Source organism: Mobula hypostoma, chromosome 6, assembly GCF_963921235.1.
Source record: "Mobula hypostoma chromosome 6, sMobHyp1.1, whole genome shotgun sequence".
In the NCBI taxonomy this organism is placed as follows: Eukaryota; Metazoa; Chordata; class Chondrichthyes; order Myliobatiformes; family Myliobatidae; genus Mobula; species Mobula hypostoma.
The window spans coordinates 98,241,789-98,263,999 of record NC_086102.1 but is presented as its reverse complement, the minus strand read 5'-3'; the positions used below and the strand labels follow the sequence as shown (position 1 = coordinate 98,263,999).

The 22,211-nt window shown below is 41.5% G+C and overlaps 1 protein-coding gene across 1 annotated transcript in view; it reads left to right on the top strand.

Moving 5' to 3' along the window:
- sms (spermine synthase) overlaps positions 1-22,211 on the top strand; it is a 64,564-nt gene that overhangs the window by 39,627 nt on the left and 2,726 nt on the right. The window contains exons 7-10 of the mRNA XM_063051305.1: positions 831-918; positions 1,936-2,050; positions 6,976-7,055; positions 18,101-18,216. Coding sequence (XP_062907375.1) covers positions 831-918; positions 1,936-2,050; positions 6,976-7,055; positions 18,101-18,216 — 399 coding nt within the window. The remainder of the gene's footprint in view (positions 1-830; positions 919-1,935; positions 2,051-6,975; positions 7,056-18,100; positions 18,217-22,211) is intronic.

The following is a 22,211-nucleotide window of genomic DNA, read 5'->3' as shown; positions in this document are numbered from 1 at the left end:
TATGTGTTGAGCAATGATAAAGCTTGTGCTGTTAAAAAGAGAGGCCGGAGTTAGCCTGTCAAGCCTGCTCCACTGTCAGTACGATCATGGCTGATCTGCCTCAGGCCTCATTTTCTCTTCTGTGCCAGGCAAACAAAAGTCTTGCTGGGATTTGAATTGGAACCTCGTACATGCTCTGCATTTTAAACTCCAAACCTCTTGACCAACGAGTCCATTCCCAATGTGATTGATGGAATAGAGTTGAGGAGCCAAATGCCCTCCTATTGCTTTTTCTAAAGACTGTGTTTGGTGCTATTGCCATAGCCAAGCAGTGTGGAAATGATTGGATAAGCCTGTCATCAAGCATGATAGCCACACTACCATCAGTGAGAATGATTCAATGTATATCATTTGGGTGCTTAATCTTCAGTTCCTGTACTTTCTGGAGAAATTGTTTTGCGTTTACTGGAGAAGTAGCTGGAGACAGCTCTCTAAATAGGGTTTCAAATGAATTGACTTTTGTGCAGTCTTTTACACTTTCAAAAATCTTGTTTTGCGAATGCCCGAACAACTGGTTTATTTAACTTGACAGCTGACTTGTACTTGTAGATTTATCAGAGGTACAAGCAGTAAAGAAAGTCTTGTGCTTTTTTTTACAGTTTTAATTATACAGTATGGCTGGGGAATGCCTGTTTTGGGATAGCAAAACTGTTATGGACCTACAAAACTTCCTCTTGCTGGGAAATATTATTTGCAAATCATAATGTTTTTATACCATCAGATTTTATTCAACTATAGGTTTTAATTTATTTTGCAAAAGTGTTTTCAAATTCCTTAACTAATTCCTACATTGACCAAATGGTGATCGACGCATGTTGCAAACACATGCGCAAAACCTGTGGAGATGTTCTGGACAATCTGAAAGGAGATTGCTACCAGGTATAAATGTTCAAAAGCTCTGGGTTAAATCATCAATTGTGCATGACAAATATTTTCAAAACTGCCTTCCTAATTTTCAAGAATTAGTAACAGAGCTCTTCATTTTGTCTGACATTTAACTCTTATTATTAATCCGGTTACGACTGCATGGCAAGCTCTGTCAACTCCACTGCTTTTGTTCAGGTTTTGTATTCTGATTCTCTATTTCAGCACTGGTTGCTTCCAATGCATTCTATTAATTCCTTTTGGTTACTTATTTACAATCTATACTACCTTGATACCAGTTTACTCACAGCCTCAGCCTATTAATGCTGCAAATGTAAACTGCTCTGTGCCTGAACACAACCCTTTCTTTGAAACTTAGCTGCTCTTTTTGCAATGTACCTTTTGGTTTGTTCAACATATTCATAATCAATTAACCTTTTAAAGAACTGCACTGGGGCCTCACCTAGCATGAGCTCTGAGCCTCAAGTGATAATTAATTCCAAAATGGGTCGTTAGGTGCTGCCAATGCAAAACAATAGTCACATTTGGCAAGCTGTCTGGATACATTTGGGAAGCTGGTAAATTATTAGCATTACCTTTCAGTAATGAGTATTCCCCCCCAAACCCAGTGTGCATGATAGCATGGAATGTGTTGCTCATGAAAGAGCAAGTGCAGGCCTTTCACCCTCTCTCACCTGCTCTGCCATTCAGTAAAGTCGTAGTTTATCAGCATAACCTTCCAGTGTTAACCCCTAAATCTTTGATCCTCTAAAATTGACCTCTCTCATTGGTTCTGTAAACCCTTTCTAGAGCTTCATCTTTTCATTCCTGTGGTAGTGGTAGAGACCTTTTTTACTCACCACCCCCATTTTGGTCAATATCCAGTCTTTCTGAGTACTTATAACTGCTCAAGCTCCTTCATTTCCTACGTTCCAGTCATTTGAGAACTTTCCTCACAAAAGTGTTTCTGTGCAGTATTACTTCGTATCTTTTCTCAATTGGTGTACTGTCATTCTTTTTTTTATTGTGCAGGTCTTAGTGGAAGATTGTGTTCCAGTACTGAAGGCATATGCTGAAGAAGGAAGGCTATTTGATTATGTTATTAATGACCTAACAGCTGTTCCTATCTCTACATCTCCGGAAGAAGGTAAATACTGTGACTTTTATTCATTTTCAAGAATTAGGTATGGCTGGCAAGGTCAGCAGTTGCTGCCCATCCCTGTTTTACCAAGGAGCTTGCTTAGGGAACTGGATGTGGTTTCATGATAACTTAGCAGTTTTATGGTTCCCATTAATCCTTTAGATTTACTTTGCTTTACTTAATTATCTTCATTTAAATTCCCTTGTAATTCTTGAGCTACTGTGTGGAATTTCAACTTGTGCGTAGCATCTGTCATTTTGTTCCCTAGTTACTACTTCATTCCTAGTTACCAAAATCACTAAGAACCAACTCTGACGTCATTGCTGTGGATCCACTGCACTCCATTTGCCAATTCGTACAACTCTTATTTTTTGTGAAAACTCTAATTTTATCTGTATTTAGGTTGAAAACTTGTTGCTGAAGGATAGTGTGAGTAACTTCTGATTGCTATGGCAAGTCTGCAGAGAGATAAAGATAGGTTAAGTGAGTGGGCAAGGTCTGGCAGATGGAATACAATGTTGGTAAATGTGAAGTCATCCACTTTGGAAGGAAAAATGGAAGAGCAGATTATTATTTAAATGGTAAAAATTGCAGTATGATGCTGTGTAGAGGGACATGGGAGTACTTGTGAATGAATCACAGAAGATTGGTTTGCAGGTGCAGCAAGCTATCAAGAAGGCAAATGGAATGTTGGCCTTCGTTGCTAGAGGGATTGAATTTAAGAGCAGGGAGGTTATGCTGCAACTGTACAGGGTACTGGTGAGGCTGCACCTGGAATACTGCATGCAGTTCTGGTCTCCTTACTTGGGGGGTATACTGGCTTTAGAGGCAGTGCAGAGGAGGTTCACCAGGTTGATTCCAGAGATGAGGGGGTTAGACTATGAGGAGAGATTGAGTTGCCTGGGACTGTACTCACTGGAATTCAGAAGAATGAGAGGAGATCTTAAGGAAACATAAAAATATGAAAGGGATAGAGGCAGGGAAGTTCTTTCCGCTCGTAAGTGAGACTAGAACTAGGAGACATAGCCTCAAGATTCGGGAGAGTAGATTTAGCACAGATGAGGAACTGCTTTTCCCAGAGAGTGGTGAATCTGTGGAATTCTCTGCCCAATGAAGCAGTGGAGGTGGCCTCAGTAAATATATTTAAGACAAGGTTGGATAGATTTTTGTATAGTAGGGGAATTAAGGGTTGTGGGAAAAGGCCAGTAGGTGGAGATGAGACCATGGCCAGATCAGCCATGATCTTATTGAATGGTAGAGCAGGCTTAACGGGCCAGCTGACCTACTGCTGCTCCTATTTCTTATGTTCACTATGTACATTCTCTCTTCTGCACTCTCCATCAGGCAAAGATAAAACTAGCCTGGAAGCTCATATCACCAGACTCAAGGATAGCGTCTGCCTTGCTGTTGTAAGATTGTTGAATGGTTCCCTAGTATGATAAGATGGACTCTTGACCTCATAATCTTCCACTTGCACTGCTCGCTGTATCTGCTGTTGCATTTTGTTATTGTTTTACCTTGTTGTACCTCAATGCGCTGTTGAATTATTTGATTTGTAAAAATAGTAATGCAAAACAAATTTTTCACTGCACCTTGGTGTATTTGACAAAAATAAGACAATTTCAACGCAATGTAAGACAATTTTAATGGTTTCAATCCAAAAACAAACCTCATGCATGCTATTTATGTTCATAGTCTACTTTTCTTCAAACTTTGGGCCTTAATGAAGCAGGAAATGAGATGGCATGTACATCAGCGAATGAAAGAATCACTTCCTAAATCATCCCATTAAAGGATAATCAGGAGGAAAATTAGATCACTACCGTAAGATATGCAGTGGAATGTTCAAATGTGGATGGCTCAGTTAAATATGATGCTGTGTGCTTTTGAACTTGTTTCATCAGTTACCTAGAATAAAACTACTAACCAAAACTTTCTAATTGCTGCAATGCCCTTTGAGCCAGAATTTTGACGCTATACACAGTAATGCAAGATAGACTAAATAAAAGCTTTGTAAGTGCACTGATGACATTTGCTTTAGTGGTGTCAAATAGGATCTGATGTATCGATACTGATTAGAGCTGTTTTTGATGAGGCCGGGCTTTACTTCCCAATCCAAATTGCTCTTGAGAAAGTTGTGATCAGTCTCTCTGTGTTATTGGATACCTTTTGCTGTCCAGCAGTGATGAGGGAAGGTTAAGGTCCAAACCCAGAATTCATACCCAAAGCAGATACAGTATCTCTAAGATAGGATAGGATGGAATATAAGAAGTGGGATTTACCTCTATCTTTTACCCATGTCTTTCTAAGTTAAAGTTGAGTTTATTGTCATTTACACAAGTGCAATGAAAAACTTGCTGCATCATATGCACATAACATCAGATAGTCATCATTCATAGGACAACATAAACAAATTAGAGCTTGCTTATTTAGCAGATGGATGGAAGGCAGCCTTTTGTACCATTTTTTAAATTTTATCTGTGTAGCTGCAGTGCATTTTGTGGATATATTTTTATCACACTATGCTGGTGGCTGAGGGAACAAATGTGTGGTTAATAAAATGGTCCATTTTGCTTTCGAACCTTGAGTATTGTTAGAGATGTACTCATCCTGATAAATGGAGAGCATTGCTTGCATTCCTGACTGATGTTATGGGTGGAAAAGCACTTAGCAGTCAGGAGGTGAGTCACCTGTTGTAACAGCTCAGCTTGTTCTGTAAACAAAGACGGGGAATTTGGAGAAGGTGTTGAATGTAACGGAGGGTAGTTGGCCCTCCTTTGGATGACACGTTAATCAACTGTTGGATTGTTGTCCAGGTTCTGCTTCAGCTATATAGTTTTCTGAGAAATAACCAATAGAATTGTGGAATGTACAATTATAAGTGAGCCTTCACCTGGATGTGATAGGAAAAAGCACTGCCTGTGATGGAAACAGATACAATAGAGGCTTTAATTGGATGAACAGGCTCATAGTTTTATGGCATAGAAATAGACCCTTGGGCACACTGTGTCCATGCTAATCTTTTTGCCCATCTGCTAATCCCATTTGTCTGCATCAGGACTGTGTTGTTCTGTTTTTTTTTCATATTTAAGTGCCTGACTAAATGTCTTTTAAACATGGTGATTATATATGATTCTACCACCGCTGGCAATATGTACCAGATATCAATCATCCTTGGTTTAAAAAAACTAACTCCTCTGACCCTCTTAAATGTTTTCCTCTCATCTTAATCCTGAGTGCTCTTGTTTTTCATACCCACCCACAGGAAATGATTTTGGTTACCTACCCTATCTGTGCCTGTTGTATAACCTCGTACTTGGATTACTCCTCCAGCTTCCTTTGTTCCAAGGCAAATGAGCCCAGCTTGTCCATTCTCTCCCCATGATGAAGTGCTTCCAATCCAGGCAACAATCTGGTGAATCTCTGCACTCCCTCCAGCATAGTCACATCCTACAGTGTGCAGTCAGAGTTGCACATGGTACTCCCAAGTGTGGCCCAACTGGTGTTTAGTTAGGGTGCCACATTACATCCCAACTGTCTGTTTGTCCACCGACCAATTAATACAAGTGTGTCAAATACCATCTATACCCACCCAGGCAGAAAATATCGCAGAGACTTGGGCAACGAATGATGGAATGAAAATAAGTGAATAAAATAAATAGATTGCTTTTTAAAGGAGCCAGAACAGGAAAATAGTAATATACAGAAGGGGCTAAATTGGATCCTTTTGAGAAAAGCATTAAAAATTGTTCTCAGTATACAGTTACAATAGGGTGTGTAAACTTGGATTTCTCTGTTCGATATGCCTCTTAATATGAATAAGGGAACTGGACTAATCAGGTTACCATATAAAGCTGATGAAGCGACACACATAGAAGTTGCTGGTGAACGCAGCAGGCCAGGCAGCATCTCTTGGAAGAGGTACGGTTGATGTTATGGGCCGAGACCCTTCGTCAGAACTAACTGAAAGAAGAGCTAGTAAGAGATTTAAAAGTAGGAGAGGGAGGGGGAGATCCGAAATGATAGGAGAAGACAGGAGGGGGAGGGATGGGCCAAGAGCTGGACAGTTGATTCGCAAATGGGATATGAGAGAATCATGGGACAGGAGGCCTAGGGAGAAAGAAAAGGGCGGGGGAGCCCAGAGGATGGGCAAGGGGTATAGTGAGAGGGACAGAGGAAGAAAAAGGAGAGAGAGAAAAAGAATGTGTGTATATAAATAAATAACGGATGGGGTACGAGGGGGAGGTGGGGCATTGGCGGAAGTTTGAGAAGTCAATGTTCATGTCATCAGGTTGGAGGCTACCCAGACAGAATATAAGATGTTGTTCCTCCAACCTGAGTGTGGCTTCATCTTGACAGTAGAGGAGGCCGTGAATAGACATATCAGAATGGGAATGGGGCATGGAATTAAAATGTGTGGCCACTGGGAGACCCTGCTTTCTCTGGCGGACAGAGCGTAGGTGTTCAGTGAAACGATCTCCCAGTCTGCGTTGGGTCTCGCCAATATATAGAAGGCTACATCGGGAGCACTGGACGCAGTATATCACCTCAGCCGACTCACAGGTGAAGTGTCGCCTCACCTGGAAGGACTGGAAGAAGCTGATGAAGATTCCTTTGCCCTCCAGCTGTGTAATGATTCTATGATTTTTTGAGTTGAGTAGAATTTGCATTGTCCACTTCTAGCCAAAAGAATTAGTGGAGTGTTTCTGGCAAATCGATAAAGTACAATTTTATCATTGAAGGTCCCTACTACTGCCCAGTTAGTACTTAGAAATCCAGCTTCTGAATGGCTGCAGCCTGGTTGTGTCTTCTGACCTGCAGTTTCCTATTTTCATGTTAACAAGTTTTAATTTTTTTTCTGTTATAAAAATCTGAATGGATATTAAAGATGAACTCATTAAAGTGAATTGTTTATTTCTTTCTGCCCCCAGAATCAACTTGGGATTTTTTGCGACTTATTCTTGATCTTGCTCTGAGGGTTTTAAAGCCCACTGGAAAGTATTTCACACAGGTGGGTCAGTCTTTTCACTGTTTATTCTGAATATGACAGTAATAAAACTTCATAAATATTGCACCATGAATTCCATGCAAATGAGATTTCAGAGGGAGATGTTCCATGAGCCTTGGTGAAATGCATCTAGCCTGCACCTTAGCAGGTTTTCCAGTTGAGGGAATTATGATTACATTCCATTTGAGTTATTCGGAAGGTTCTCCAAATCACTGGACTGTATTTTGGGTATCACAGATGATGGTACTTGTGAACTTGGTGTATGAGCAGCAACAAGTTAAGATTCTTGGAATCCTATTTCAATTATATTGGATCTTTATTGGTTCAGGAACTTTTGTTTCAATAATAAAAATGATGACTTTTTTAAAGAAGGAAAGTAGAGAGAAAATGGGGAAATGTTGACGAATGAAGCTGACTTTTGATGTAGAGAAGGTGTTAATTATGTTGGGAATAAAGTGAGCACTTGGAAAAACATCAGAACACAAGAGATGGGAGGACAGGCAGGCAGGCCATCTAACTGGCTCTGCTCCAGCATTCATTGATAGCATGGGCAATCTTCAATCTCTGTTCCTTGTTTCGTGCTCTCCCTATATTCCTTGATTCCCTTAATGCCCAGAAATCAATCGATCTTTTGTTTTGAATGTTCACTGAGTTTTCACAAATGTAGAGGGTAGAGATTTCTCTCACTATCCTGAGTGAAGAAACTTCCACTCCTGAATGAGCTCCCTGGTTAAAGATGGTGAGTGTGAAATATAGAAATATGCTCATTATCAAAGTGTACTTGGACCAGATTTTCACTGTTCCTTCTGTTTTTAAATAGTGTTTTCCTAGTTCCTTGGCCACAGTCAGTGGCAAATTATTTTAGATGGGAACAGACAGTTTTAAAGAGAGAGTGATGGAATAAAGCATTGAATACTGCAGCACAAGCTGGATCTACCCATCTATCTTCCAGTGTTGGAGTTTACAATAACTTAGGTGTTTGTCAAGATGCTTAAATGTTGTGCGAGTTCTTAACTCCACCACTCAGGTGAGTGAAGTTAGACTTTCCCATTTACCTGAGGTGAGTACATCAAAGTCGAAGTGTTTGGATTTAAACTAGGGAAGTACAAGATCAAATTTTGGATGAAGTATTTTTCTCAATGGTGTCTTTATAACTTGGACAGATACAAAAATGATTCAAAGGGCCATGAAGGTTGATTTTATCCCTAGTTTACTGCAGTGCAAAAGGATAGAAGATATAAAATTGGACCGAGTTGCAGTCATACTGCACCAATAGTGCAGAGCAAAGGTGGAGAGGTCAAGCTAAGATGCAGATCAGCCATGATCTCACGATTGGTAGAGTAGGCTGATTTCTGTTGGTGTCCTTTCAATTCCTGTATTTAACTGCAACCCAAATAAAGTTGTGGGTCCAAGGGTGTGGGTGGGGTAGGCACTCTAAATGAGACTTGCATAACCATAACCTTCCAAGGAAAATCTCAGGGGTGATCTGTTGTAGAATAATTTACTTTGATCTTTTTTTGAAAATTGCAAGTGCGTTTAGAGATGAGGAATTTTCTTGCTTTCTTGTTTTACACTTACTTCCTCGCCTAATTTTGTTAATCAATGGAGGTTGTTATACTTGTGATCCTGTTGACCTTGCCATCTAACTGTTGTAGCAGTCAAGAGGCAGGAATCAGCTTCTTCAGAGAATCTTGTGTCGAGGCAAGCAATGGATCGGGTAATTCACTCATGTCCCAAGTGTGCCCCATTCATGCTCTTGTTATTTCTGATCCTGGAACACAATGATTAATGCCTGCAGAGTATCCATTAATGGAATACTTTATTCAAACTCAGCAACATCGCAATATTTCTTACTGGGAGCACCAGAGGTACAATGCTGCTAGTGCACACCAGGTGGCAACACATACACATGCAGTCGCTGGAAAACAGTTGGGATTTAGAATGGTATGTACAGTTCTGCTTGCTTTGATTTCTTAATAGCTGTTTAGGCACATGACTGATATGCTTTATCAGTTTTCTTGCATGTTAGATTATGTGGATGGTAGACAAAGCAAGTATTGTAAACTATGAACAGTAAAAGCTCTAATAATCATCTGGTTAGTCTTGTGGATACTACATGGCTGTGTCCCAGCCTATGAGGATTTGAAAGAACTTTTGGCACTGTGTGAAGAACAGAGGAGTTCTGGATTCCTGGATGACATTTGGTCTTCAGGCAATGTGTATTAAATCATTATCTTGTTATAATCTAGTTCTTTGAAGTGAGACTTTGGGCCTAAATTGGCTGCCATGTTTCTCTACCTTACAACAATGACTGTATTTCTAATGTACTTTCACAATTGTGAAGCACTTTGCAACATAATAAGAGATACACTGGGTGCTGCATCAATGGGGGACTCTTTACTATGTGTACATTAATCCAGAATTGTTTAGAAATTGTGTAGAGCTGTTGCACATTCATTTCGAAATTTAAACAAAAACAGACATGGTGATCTGTACAGAGTTAAACTCCAGCTTCCAGTTGCTCACATCCACGCTGGCCTGGCACCTGGTTCCGTCATTTGACAAGAGTGAGCTTCGGTCCAGAGTGCAACCAGCATGTGTGACCAGTGCCAAGAGTCCAGTTTGTGGTAGGACTTAGAGTTCACTATACCGGCAACTTTGTGGCTAAGAGCTGTGGGTAAATGTATATTTCCTGCTCTCTTTAAAATCAACAGGTGACCTCACCTGGTCCCTTAACATCACCTCCCTGAGCGAGAAGATATGGCAACACCTCCACTTCTTGAGAAAATCGGGCAAGCAAGGCTCCCCCCCCCACCCCCACCCCCAGTGCTTTTTACAGAAGCACCATTGAGAGCATCCTGACAAGCTGCATCTCCATCGGGTATGGGAGCAGTCGAGCATCAGACCAGATGTCCCTACAAAGGACTGTGAGAAGATCAGAGTGGTGTCACCATCATCCAGTGGGGACATTTATCAGCAGTGCTGTCCATGCATTAATAAGAATGCCACCCATTCATCCAGCATCCTCTTTGACTTCCTACCATCAGGCAGGAGACTACGGTGTGTAAAAACAAGAATGGTCCGGATGAGAGACAGTTTCTTCCCCTTATTCCTTATCTTCCTTATTCTGAGCTTGCTGGAGTTTCATTGCACTATGTAAATGGGCATAGAGGTTGTGCCTATAGTAGTTTCATCTATATTCAATGCAAATGTATAAGAAGATAATGTACTCTTAAAACAGACTCACAATGCAAGTGTAGGTCCTATGCCTGTAGGTTGGGAATTAAATTTTTTGCTCTGTAATCAGTGCATTGGCTGTTAACTAAACCATCTTGATTTGCTTCCCTCAATATTCTGTTCTTGGGAGACTATTCTAATTTTGCCAACCTCATCTCTGGTAACACTTAAGCAAATATTGTGTCCTTTGAAAGATCTTCCTTAGTTTTTCTTGGTGTTGTGTCCATACTTACTCTGAATATTCCACCTGAGGCCTATCCTTTAAGATCTAGTGTCATCATTTTGTGTTTATAACGTATTTATAACAAAATATCCCTTAAACTTCCTTAATACCCTTACTGGTTTGAGTATATGGACACTAATATGTAAACTTTTCAGATTACTTTAACATGATGGTGTAGCAAGTAGGGTCACTGTTTCACAATTTCAGAGACTCAGGTTTATTATTGTTACTGTTGTTATTTGTTATTTTTTTTTATTAAAGGGAGTAAAAATCTTTGTGTCTCTGTCGTAATGTATAAGCAATAAGAAGGGAAGTGTGAGAGGACATTGTCCAAACACTAAAATTGTAAACATAATTATTTTGTATACATGTACAGTCGATTCAATGCGTAGTCAATTCTGATGGTCTGGTGAAAGAAACTGTCCCGGAGCCTGTTGGCCCTGGCCTTAATGCTGCGGTACCGTTTGCCAGATGCTACCAGCTGAAACGATTGATGTGGCTGGTGTCCCTGATAATCCTCCGGGCCCTTTTTACGCACCTGCTGCTGTGAATGTCTTGAGTAGAGGACAGTTCACATGGACAGATGTGCTGGGCTGTCCGCACCACTCTCTGCGTGTCCAGCGACTGAGGGTGGTACAGTTCCCGTACCAGGCAGTGATACAGCCAGTCACAATGCTGTCCATTCTGCCCTTGTAGAAAGTCCTGAAGATTTGGGAATTCATTCCGAAATTCTTCAGCCATCTGAGGTGAAAGAGGCGCTGTTGTGCTTTTTTTCATCACATAGCCCGTTAGAAGGGCCTTCCTGAAGATAGATCCAAGGAAGGCGATGGGCCCAGATGGCGTCCCGGGACGGGTTCTCCGGGCCTGTGCAAGCGAGCTAGCTGGAGTGTTTGCTGACATCTTCAACTGCTCCCTGCTTCAGTCTAAGATCCCCTTGTGTTTTAAGAAGGCAACGATAATCCCAGTGCTGAAGAAGAGCAAGGTGGCATGCCTGAATGACTATTGACCTGTGGCTCTGACATCAATTGCTATGAAGTGCTTCGAGAGATTGGTTATGGCACACATCAACCACAGCCTACCGGTCAACCTCGACGCTTTGTAATTCGCCTACCAGAGCAACAGGTCAACGGCAGATACCATCTCTCTGGCCCTACATAAAGATGCATACGTAAGGCTTCTTTTCATTGTCTACAGCTCTGCCTTTAATACCACCGTTCCAAATAAACTGATTCCTAAGCTCTGGAACCTGGGCCTTAGCACTCAGATCTGCAGCTGGATCTTCAACTTCCTCACAGACAGGACCCAGGCTGTAAAAATAGGGGACAAGCTCTCCTGTACAATCACTCTGAGCACCGGTGCCCCACAAGGCTGTGTATTTAGCCCCCTGCTGTACTCACTGTACACCCATGATTGTGTAGCCAAGTTTCCATCAAACTCAATATATAAGTTTGCTGATGACACAATAATTGTAGGCAGTATTTCAGGTAATGATTTTGAGTACAGAGAGGAAATTAAGAACCTGGTGGCATGGTGCGAAGACAATAACCTATCCCTCAATGTCAATGTCAGCAAGACGAAGGAATTAGTTGTTGACTTCAGGAGGAGTAGTGGACCGCACGACCTAATTTACATCGGTGGTGCGCAAGTGGAACAGGTCAAAAGCTTTAAGTTCCTCGGGGTCAATATCACAAATGACCTGACTTGGTTCAACCAAGTAGAGTCCACTGCCAAGAAGGCCCATCAGCACCTTTACTTCCTGAGAAAACTATTTGGCCTGTCCCCTAAAACCCTCACAAATTTTTATAGATGCACCGTAGAAAGCATTCTTCTAGGGTGCATCACAACCTGGTATGGAAGTTGTCCTGTCCAAGACCAGAAGAAGCTGCAGAAGATCGTGAACACGGGGCAGCACATCACACAAACCAATCTTCCGTCCTTGGACTCACTTTACACCACACGCTGTCGGAGCAGTGCTGCCAGGATAATCAAGGACACGACCCACCCAGCCAACACACTTTTCGTCCCTCTTCCCTCCGGGAGAAGGTTCAGGAGCTTGAAGACTCGTACGGCCAGATTTGGGAACAGCTTCTTTCCAACTGTGATAAGACTGCTGAACGGATCCTGACCCGGATCTGGGCCGTACCCTCCAAATATTCGGACCTGCATCACGGTTTTTTTGCACTACTTTACTTCCCATTTTTCTATTTTCTATTTATGGTTTATAATTTAAATTTTTAATATTTACTATCGATTTGTAATCCAGGGAGCGGGAAGCGCAGAATCAAATATCGCTATGATTGTACGTTCTAGTATCAATTGTTTGGCGACAATAAAGTATAAAGTATGGAGTCTAGTTGAAATCCTCAGTGACATGTATACTGAGGAACTTGAAACTACGCACTCTTTCAGTACAGTCCCACTGATGTCAATAGGGGCTAGCCTGTCTGTATTCTACGATCAACTCTTTTTTTTTAACATTGAGGGGGAGATTGTTTTCTTGGCACCACTGTGTTACAGTGTTGACTTCTCCGTAGCCATCTCATCATATAATAAATAAAGCCTATCAGTGTTGTGCCATCTGCAAATTTGATCAGCAGATTGGAGCAGTGCATAGCAACGTATTCGTGGATGTATAGGGAATAGAGTGGGGGCTGAGGATACAGCCATTGGAGGGGCTCCTGTGTTGAGGCTCAGAGGTGAGAGAGCCCATTCTTACTACCTGCCAGAGATCCAACAGGAAGTCCAGGATCCAGCTGCACAAGACAGGGTGCAGGCCGAGGTCTCTGAGCTTCTTGTTGAGCCTGGGGGGGAATTATGGTGTTGAATGCTGAACTGTAGTCCTGACCTTGAGTGTGTTTGAGTGGATTTCCCACATCCTCCCTATGATCATGTGGGTTGTCAGTAATTGAATACTAAATTTCTGTAGTGTGTAGATCAGTGATAGAGGTTGTGGGGCTGGTTGTGTGGTGGAGAACTGATTGGAATGGGGGAAGAATAAAATGGGATTGGTGTAGGCGGGTGTTCGATGGTTGGCATAGTTTCAAACACCTGAAGTCCTGTTTCCTTGCTATGGATTCTCTTTTTATATTCTCAAAGTGTATCCCCACATACATTATACTGATATCTGTCCCTCTTCCCCTTCCAATGTGAATAACTTTGCACCTTTTGTACTCCTGCCACTTCTCAGCTCAGCTCTGCATCCTATCGAAATCCTGTTGTAACCTACGACATCATTCCACACTATTCACACCAACACCAAGTGTTGTCATCTGCAAACTTACTAACTCACTCTTCCACTTCCTCATTCAAGTTGTTTATAAAAATCACAGCGAACAGTGCCCGAACAGATCCTTATGGAAAACCAGCTTCCAGGCAGAATATGCTCCATCTGTTACTACCCTGTGCATTCTGTGGGAAAGCCAATTTTGAATCATTTTTCTGGGTTCCATGCTTCCTGATTTTCTGAAAGAGCCTACCACAGGAAACCTTGTCAAATGCCTCACACAAAAATCCATATACACCACATCCACTGCTTTGCCTTCATCAATTGGTTTCGGACTTCCTCAAAGAACTCAATCTGGCTCAGTAGGTCAACCTGCCCCTCACAAGGTTATGCTGACTATCCCTGATCAGAATATGCTTCACCAAATACATGTAAATCCTGTCTCTAAGAATCCTCACCAATAGTTTGCCTCACTGACATTAGACTCGCTGGGTTTTAATTCCCAGGGTTATCCCTACTACTTGAACAAAGGAATAACATTGTCAATTGAACACATACAAAGATGCTGGAGGAACTCAACAGGCCAGGCAGCATCTATGGAAAAGAGTACAGTCAATGTTTCAGGCCAAGACTTCAGCAGAACGAACTCGGCCTGAAACGTTGACTGTACTCTTTTCCATAGATGCTGCCTGGCCTGTTGAGTTCCTCCAGCATTTTGTGTGTTACTTGGATTTCCAGCATCTGCAGATTTTCTCTTGTTTGTGATAACATTATCAACTTCCAGTCTTTGCTACTCCTGTGGCCAGTGAGGAGGCAAAGATCATTGTCTAAGGTAAAGCATCTATTTTCCTCTAGTATACTGTTTGGCTTCAGTGACTTACAGCTGCAAGAAAAAGATTGTGAATCCTTTGCAATTATCGGGTTTTCTACATTAATTACTCATAAAATGTGATCTGATGGTCATCTGTCACAATAATAGACAAAGACAACCTGCCTAAACTAATAAAACACAACCAATTGCACTACTTGTCAATACTAAGTACAATATTTAAATATCACAGTCTAGGTTCAAAAAAGTATGTGAACCTCTGGGGTAATGCCTTCTATAAAATTTTGGAGTCAGGTGTTCCAATCAATGAGATGACATTGGAGGTGTAGGTTGTAGAGGTGCCCTACCCTATAAACAAAGACACAGTCAGATTACTGACAGCATGCTCTTCTCAGGAAAGATCTGTTTACGTGCACCATGCCTTGATCAAAACAACTTTCAGAGGACCTTAGAAGCAGATTTGTAGAGATGAATGAAGCTGGAAAAGGTTATAAAGGCATTTCTAACGACATAAGTCTTCATCAGTCCCCAATAGGAGAAATTGTCTATGAATGGAAGAAATTCAGTACTGTTGCTACTCTCCCTAGGAATGGGCATCCTGCAAAGACCACAATGCTGAAGGAGGTGAAAAGAATCGAAAGGAAACAGCAAAAGACCTGCAGAAGTCTCTCAGAATTTCTAAAGTCTCTATTCATGTGTCCACTATGAGAAAACCCTGAACAAGAATGGTGTTCATGGAGGAAGGCACTGCTCTCAATGAAAAACATTACCCGTCACAACTTTGCAAAGACCACCTGGATGTTCTACAATGCTTCTGGGACAATGTTCTGGGGATAGATGAGACAAATGTTGAACCTTTTGACAGAAATGGACGTTGCTATGTTTGGAGGGGAAAGGGCACTGCCCACCAACAGCAAAACAGCAGTGAAGCACAGTGGAAGGAGCATCATGGTCTGGGGCTGTTTTGCTGCCTCAGGGCCTGGACAGCTTGTAATCAACAATGAATTCAAAATTGTATCAAGACGTTTTACAGGAGAATGTCAGCGTAGTGGTCCATCACCTGGAGCTTAATAGAAGTTGGGCGATGCAACAAAAACAATGATCAGAAACACGAGTAAATCTACAACAGAATAGTTTAAAAAGAAAATGTATTTTGGAATGGGCAAGTCGGAGTCCAGACCTGAATCCAATTGAGATGCTGTGGCAGACCTGAAGAGGGCTGTTCATACAAGGTATCTCAGAAATATTGATGAATTGAAACAGTTTTGTATGGAAGAATGGTCTAAAATGCCTCCTCACCTTAGTGCAAGTCTGATCAGAAGCTACAGGAAATGTTTGGTGAGTTTATTGCTTCTGAGGGGATTCTGCCAGTTATTAAATACAAGGGTTCTGCCAGTTATTAATTGCAACTGTACCTACCTTAATGTTTTTCAAAAGATCTGGAATATCTCAACGTTGATATTTTCCAACTTCTCAGCATCTTCTACATTGATCTCATTCATCAAGTACACTCCACCTTTTGTGAACACTGAAGCAAAGTTTTCTTAAAGGACCTTCCCTGCCTCTTCTGACTCCAGGCACATGTTTCCTCTTCTATTCCTGATTGGTCCTACCCTCCCTCCAGTCATCCTCCTGTTCTTGCAAGTGTAAAAGAGTTTTTCTTCATCCTACTCATCAAGGCTGTTTCGTGCCTCCTAGCTCTCCTGACTCCATTCTTCAGTTCCTTCCTGGCTACTTTGTAAGTCTGATCCTTGCTTACTAAACCTTAAGTATACTTCACTTTTCCTCTTGACTAGATGTTCCATATTTCTTGTCAACCCTGGTTCTTTCACCTTACTATCCTTTCCCTGCCTCAGTGGGACAACCCGATGCAGAACCCCATGCAAGTGCTCTCTAAACAATCTCCATATTTACGTTCATTTTCCCCGAGTATATTTGGTCCCAATTTTCACTCCCAAGTTCTTGCCTAAATAGCAGCACATTTCACCCCTCTCAATTAAAATCTTTCCTATACCATTTGTTCTTGCCCTTGTTCAAGGTTGTTGCATGCGCAGTCTCTCCTATCTCTGCCTCTGGAGCTTGTAACTCCTCCAGATTTTTCATAGGTCTCTTGGTGGCCTCCCTCACTCGTCCCTTTCTTGCAGTCACTCAGTTTTTGAGGACCCCAGATTAACAGCTGTGCCATATTCTTTCCATTTCTGCCACATCGTCTGCCACATCATCCTATTCTTGCCCTCACTAGTGCACACCACAGACAGCATTCCAGAGATTAAGACGCTTGAGGTCCTGCTTTACAGCCTCCTACTTGCTTCTGAAATATTTTCTTCAGGACCTCATCCTCTTTCCTGCCTCTATCATCAGTATCAATATGTATCATGACTTCTGACTTCTCACTCTACCCCTTTAGAATGCTGTGGATCCAATCCGAGATGTCCTTGACACTGTTTTTGTTCACTTCTAACTTCTGAACAATTAAGGCTGTGAGCAGTTCTCAGGAATGGTAACCTGAGATCTTGCTGAATAGTATTTTTTGTACTAAATTATACTATATTTAGTTATTATTGTTTTAAATAAATAGTATCTTCCGAGCTACTGAAGTTGCATTACTTAAGTGACATATAACATTCAATCTTGATCTTATTGAATGTTGATCAGGATCAATGCCTAAATAGCTACCTTGTTCTTATGTTCACATAAGTGACACTGTGGACTATCTCTCGAGAACGCTGTCCATTTTGATTCAAAATGCCATTATTCTCTTATTCTTACACTGACTGTGTCTTAGAAGGGGATGGGAGTTGTCATCAGTGGGCTATCATTAACCAGAAAATTAACTGGCTCACAAAAGGAGGTTAAAGGTTGTAAAAAGTGACTGAAATCAGTATTTCTGCCTGCACCATCTTTTAGGTGCAAAATAAGATCAAAGTCAAAATAAAATGTATTATCAAAGTACTTGTGTTTCACCACATACTGCCTTGAGGTTCATTTTCTTGCACATATTTACAGGAACATAAAGAAAAGCAATAGAATTTATGAAAAACTATACACAATGACCGATAGACATCCAAAATGCATCAAATGAATACAAATTGTGAATATAGAAAACATACTGAGAACACGAGTTATAAAGAGTCCTTGAGAGTCTAGGTTATAATGAGCGAAGTTGTACATAGTAGTTTTGGAGCTTGATAGGAGTAAATGAACCTGGTTGTATGGGACCTAAGGCTCCATGCGTGCTTGTAGTTGCAAGAAGAGAGCCTGGAAGTTACCTGGAATTGGACAGTTGCATGTTGATGTCTGGCATGCTCCTTGAGATTGCAACCAGAAGCTCACTTTAATGAGTGGTAGGACCGGGTGGGAAGTTGAGATGGCCACTTGGAAGTCATTGATTACTGTCAAATCTGTTTTCTTGTGGTTTGTATTGCTGCCTATTTCCAGATCGGTAATCTTTATCCAAAAGTCAAGTTTTGTAAAAATCTGGATAATTTTTTCCTCCCTTTGAAGTGCCTAACATCTGTTTGTTTTTCTCTTTGTAGGGTAATTGTGCAAACTTAACAGAAGCACTAGCAACGTATGAGAAGCAGCTGAACAAGCTCTGCTGTCCTGTGGAATATTCAAAGAAAGTTGTTTGTGTTCCCTCTTATGCAGAATTGTATCCTTTCTCAAATTTGAAGTATTTATTTATGGAAATAGGTTAAGTTCTTTCCCCAAATGAGTGTTTCCATAGGTAATTCAGTCACTCCCAACATATATGTAGTTAATTGGAAGTGTGCCTAGTGAAACAAAAAAAAACTGGACTGGCAGATGATTTGTATCTAATACCAACTTCAGGACAGTGAAGGTGAGTACAGTCAGCCCTCCTTATCCGCGAGTTCCGCATGCGCGAATTCAACCGCAAATCGAGAAAACCCGGAAGTGCTCTTCTAGCACTTGTTGTTCGAACATGTACAGACTATTTTTTCTTGTCATTATTCCCTAAACAATGCAGTATAACAACTATTTCACATAGCAGTTACATTGTATTAGGTATTATAAGTAATCTAGAGATGGTTTAAAGTATACGGGAGGATGTGTGTAGGTTGTTGTGGATTGGGATCGAAAAAAAACCGGAAGCTCTCTTACTAAGTAAGTTGGAACAGGTACATCTGGTATTATTTAGCGTCAGTTAGTCAAACGTTTGTCCTGGTATATAGTATATATTTTACCTTTCTATGCATATAAAACACTTAAGAAATGTATGTTTCAGCGCCGGGCTTGGGAACAGAAGTTCCCGAGTTCGATCCACTGACAGATCGTTCCCGGGTTCGATCCAGTGACAGACCACTCCCGAGCACGCTGTCCATCCCTGCCGGGTTGATGTGGAGGATCAAAAACTCAAAACCCCAAAACCCAATAATTAAACCACTGCACTGCTTGGTAATAATTGTAGTTTTAATCGGGCAGCGCCTTTCTCATTTTATCCTTTAAAGTTGTTCCGATCGTTGACCGACTGTAGCCTAACGCTTTTCCGATGACCGATGGCGTTTCACCTCTTTCCGATCGCTTTATTATTTCCACTTCATTTTAAATCGTGATCGTGATTATTTTTGTGAACAGAAACACTGCGGATTCAGAGCTCCACCGCCGGGTCCTAATGTCCACTGCACCGAGACAGGTTAAATAAGGTCCGGGGTTCCGCTGGGTCCTAAGGTCCACCGCATTGAGACAGGTTGAATAAGGGACTTGAGCATCCACTTTTTTTGGTATCCGCAAGGGGTCCTGGAACCAATCCCTCGCGGATAAGGAGGGCCGACTGTATTTAGTACGAGTGGTGAGATGATTTGTTTCAGCAACTCCTCACATTTAAATTTCTTCCAAGTTGCACTTGGATCCTTGAATGGTCAGGTTCTTCCTTGCGTCAGTATCCTTCCACTGTGTATTATTTTCAAATAGATTCAAAGTTTGTCTGATTCATGTATCTGTGAAATACATAGATCCATGTTTATTATTTAAAAACACATAAATGCAAGTTATTGGGATGCAATCTGTGAAGTAAAATAATCATCGTTATTAATAACATCATTAGGACTAAATTTCTCAGACAACTGTCACAAAGATTAAACACAGCTTAGTGAGGATTCAAACATTAAATACTGGAAATGCTGTCAGATTTCATCTTGGGAAGGGGAAGCTTATAAAGATTTAAGTGCAATTAAAGCCAATCTAAAGGACAAAGTGACAAATTGAGGAGATGTCCATAAAGAATGTGGCTATGGAAAATTAGCCGAAATCATTTAATTTATAAACATCTGTGGACAACATTTGAAAGTGTTGTAGTACATGCAATCCCCTTGCAAGCTCTGTAAATAATAACAAAGTTAAAGTAACCCACTGGAAAATTAGAACTTAGTGTTGATTTTAGCAATAGCTTTGGCTCATGAGTTCAGTGAACTGATGATCTTGGCTCTAGATCACGAATATTTGATTCTGCATGGAAAATGAATACATTGTCAGGCTTTGTCCCAGGTGGCTCCCTATAGCTTGTTTAAAATCATGAAATATTTCCTCATTTTAACCATAACTGCATCAGTCATAAAAATACATAAGCCATTGGGCTCTACCCTCAGATGGTTCTAGAACATAGAAAACTTACAGCATAATACAGGCCCTTCGGCCCACAATGCTGTGCTGAACATGTACTTTAGAAATTACCTAGGTTTACCCATGATCTTCTATTTTTCTAAGCTCCATGTACTTATCCAGGAGTCTCTTTAAAGACCCAGTCGTATCCCCCTCCACCACTGTTGCCTGCAGCCCATTCCATGCACTCACCACGCTCTGCGTAAAATAAAAACTTACCCCTGACATCCCCTCTGTACCTATTTCCAAGCACCTTAAAACTATGCCCTCTCACATTAGCCATTTCAGCCCTGGGATAAAGCCTCTGACTATCCACACGATCAATGCCACTCATTATCTTATACACCTCTATCAGGTCACCTCTCATCCTCCGTTGCTGTAAGGAGAAAAGGCTGAGTTCTCTCAACCTATTCTCATAAGGCATGCTCCTCAATCCAGACAACATCCTTGTAAATCTCCTCTGCACCCTTTCTATAGTTTCCACATCCTTCCTGTAGTGAGGCGACCAGAACTGAGCACAGTACTCCAAGTGGGGTCTGACCAGGGTCTTAGATAGCTGCAACATTACCTCTTGGCTCCTAAACTCAATCCTGCAATTGATGAAGGCCAATGCACCATATGCCTTCTTAACCACACAGTCAACTTGCGCAGCAGCTGTGAGTGTCCTATGGACTTGGACCCCAAGATCCCTCTGATCCTCCACACTGTCAAGAGTCTTACTGTATTCTGCCATCATATTTGACCTACCAAAATGAACCCCCAATCTTTGTGTCATCAGCAAATTTACTAACTCATCCCTCCACTTCCTCATGAAGAGTAAGGGTCCCAGAACAGATCTCTGAGGCACACCACTGGTCACTGACCTCCATGCAGAATATGACCCATCTACAAACCACTCTTTGCCTTCTGTGGGCAAGCCATTTCTGGATCCACAAAGCAATGTCCCCATGGATCCCATGCCTCCTTACTTTCTCAATAAGCCTTGCGTGGGTTACCTTGTCAAATGCCTTGCTGAAATCCATATACACTACATCTACGGCTCTACCATCATCAATGTGTTTAGTCACATCTTCAAAAAATTCAATCAGACTCATAAGCCATGACCTGCCTTTGACAAAGCCATGCTGACTATTCCTAATCGTATTATACCTCTCCAAATGTTCATAAATCCTGCTTCTCAGGATCTTCTCCATGAACTTACCAACTACTGAAGGAAGACTCACTGGTCTATAAATTTTACCTTGGAGGAACACTCTTTTGCTTGGCTGAATTCATGTGTATGATTGAATGCCAATTAAACTTAAACTCACTCTCTCCACTGAGGAGCAAGCCTGCACCTTTCTAAAGTCCACATCATCTATTCAGACTTGTCCGTGTTGGGATTCAAGTTGTGCTGACACCATTCTAGCAGCTGCTCTACCTCCTCTTTGTGCACTCTCATCATCGTGATGAGGCCAGTCACTGTTGTGTCATCAGTGAATTTGATTCAGTTTGAACTTGATCCAACAGCACAGTGAACAGTCGTGGGCTGAGCCCACAGTCAATACTCAGCGTGATAGAGCTAGAGATGTTGCTGCCAACAAGGGCCGGTTGGTCTGTTGCGAAGTCCTTGGTCCAGTTACAGAGAGAGGTATTGAAAACCAACGAGTACAGTTTACCTACCAGCTTCTGAGGGATGATTATATTAAAGGCTGAACTAAAGTTGGTGAGCAGCATTCCTGCATATGAGGCATCATTTTCCAGGTGGGAGAGGATGGAATGGAGTGCAGATACTATGGTATGATCAGAGGATCGAATTCCACGATGATAAGCAAACTGCAATGGATCCAATGTAGCAGGAAGATGGGATTTAATGAGGTCCATAACCAGCTGCTCATAGCATTTCATTATTGTTGAGGTCGTTACTACTGGACAGTAGTAATTAGGGCAGGTTACTGTTGCAGCCTTGGACGCCAGGAAATGGTGCTGCCTAGAATCCTGTGGGGGCAGTAGACTGTTCCAGAGAGATGTTGAAGATGTCTGTTGCCT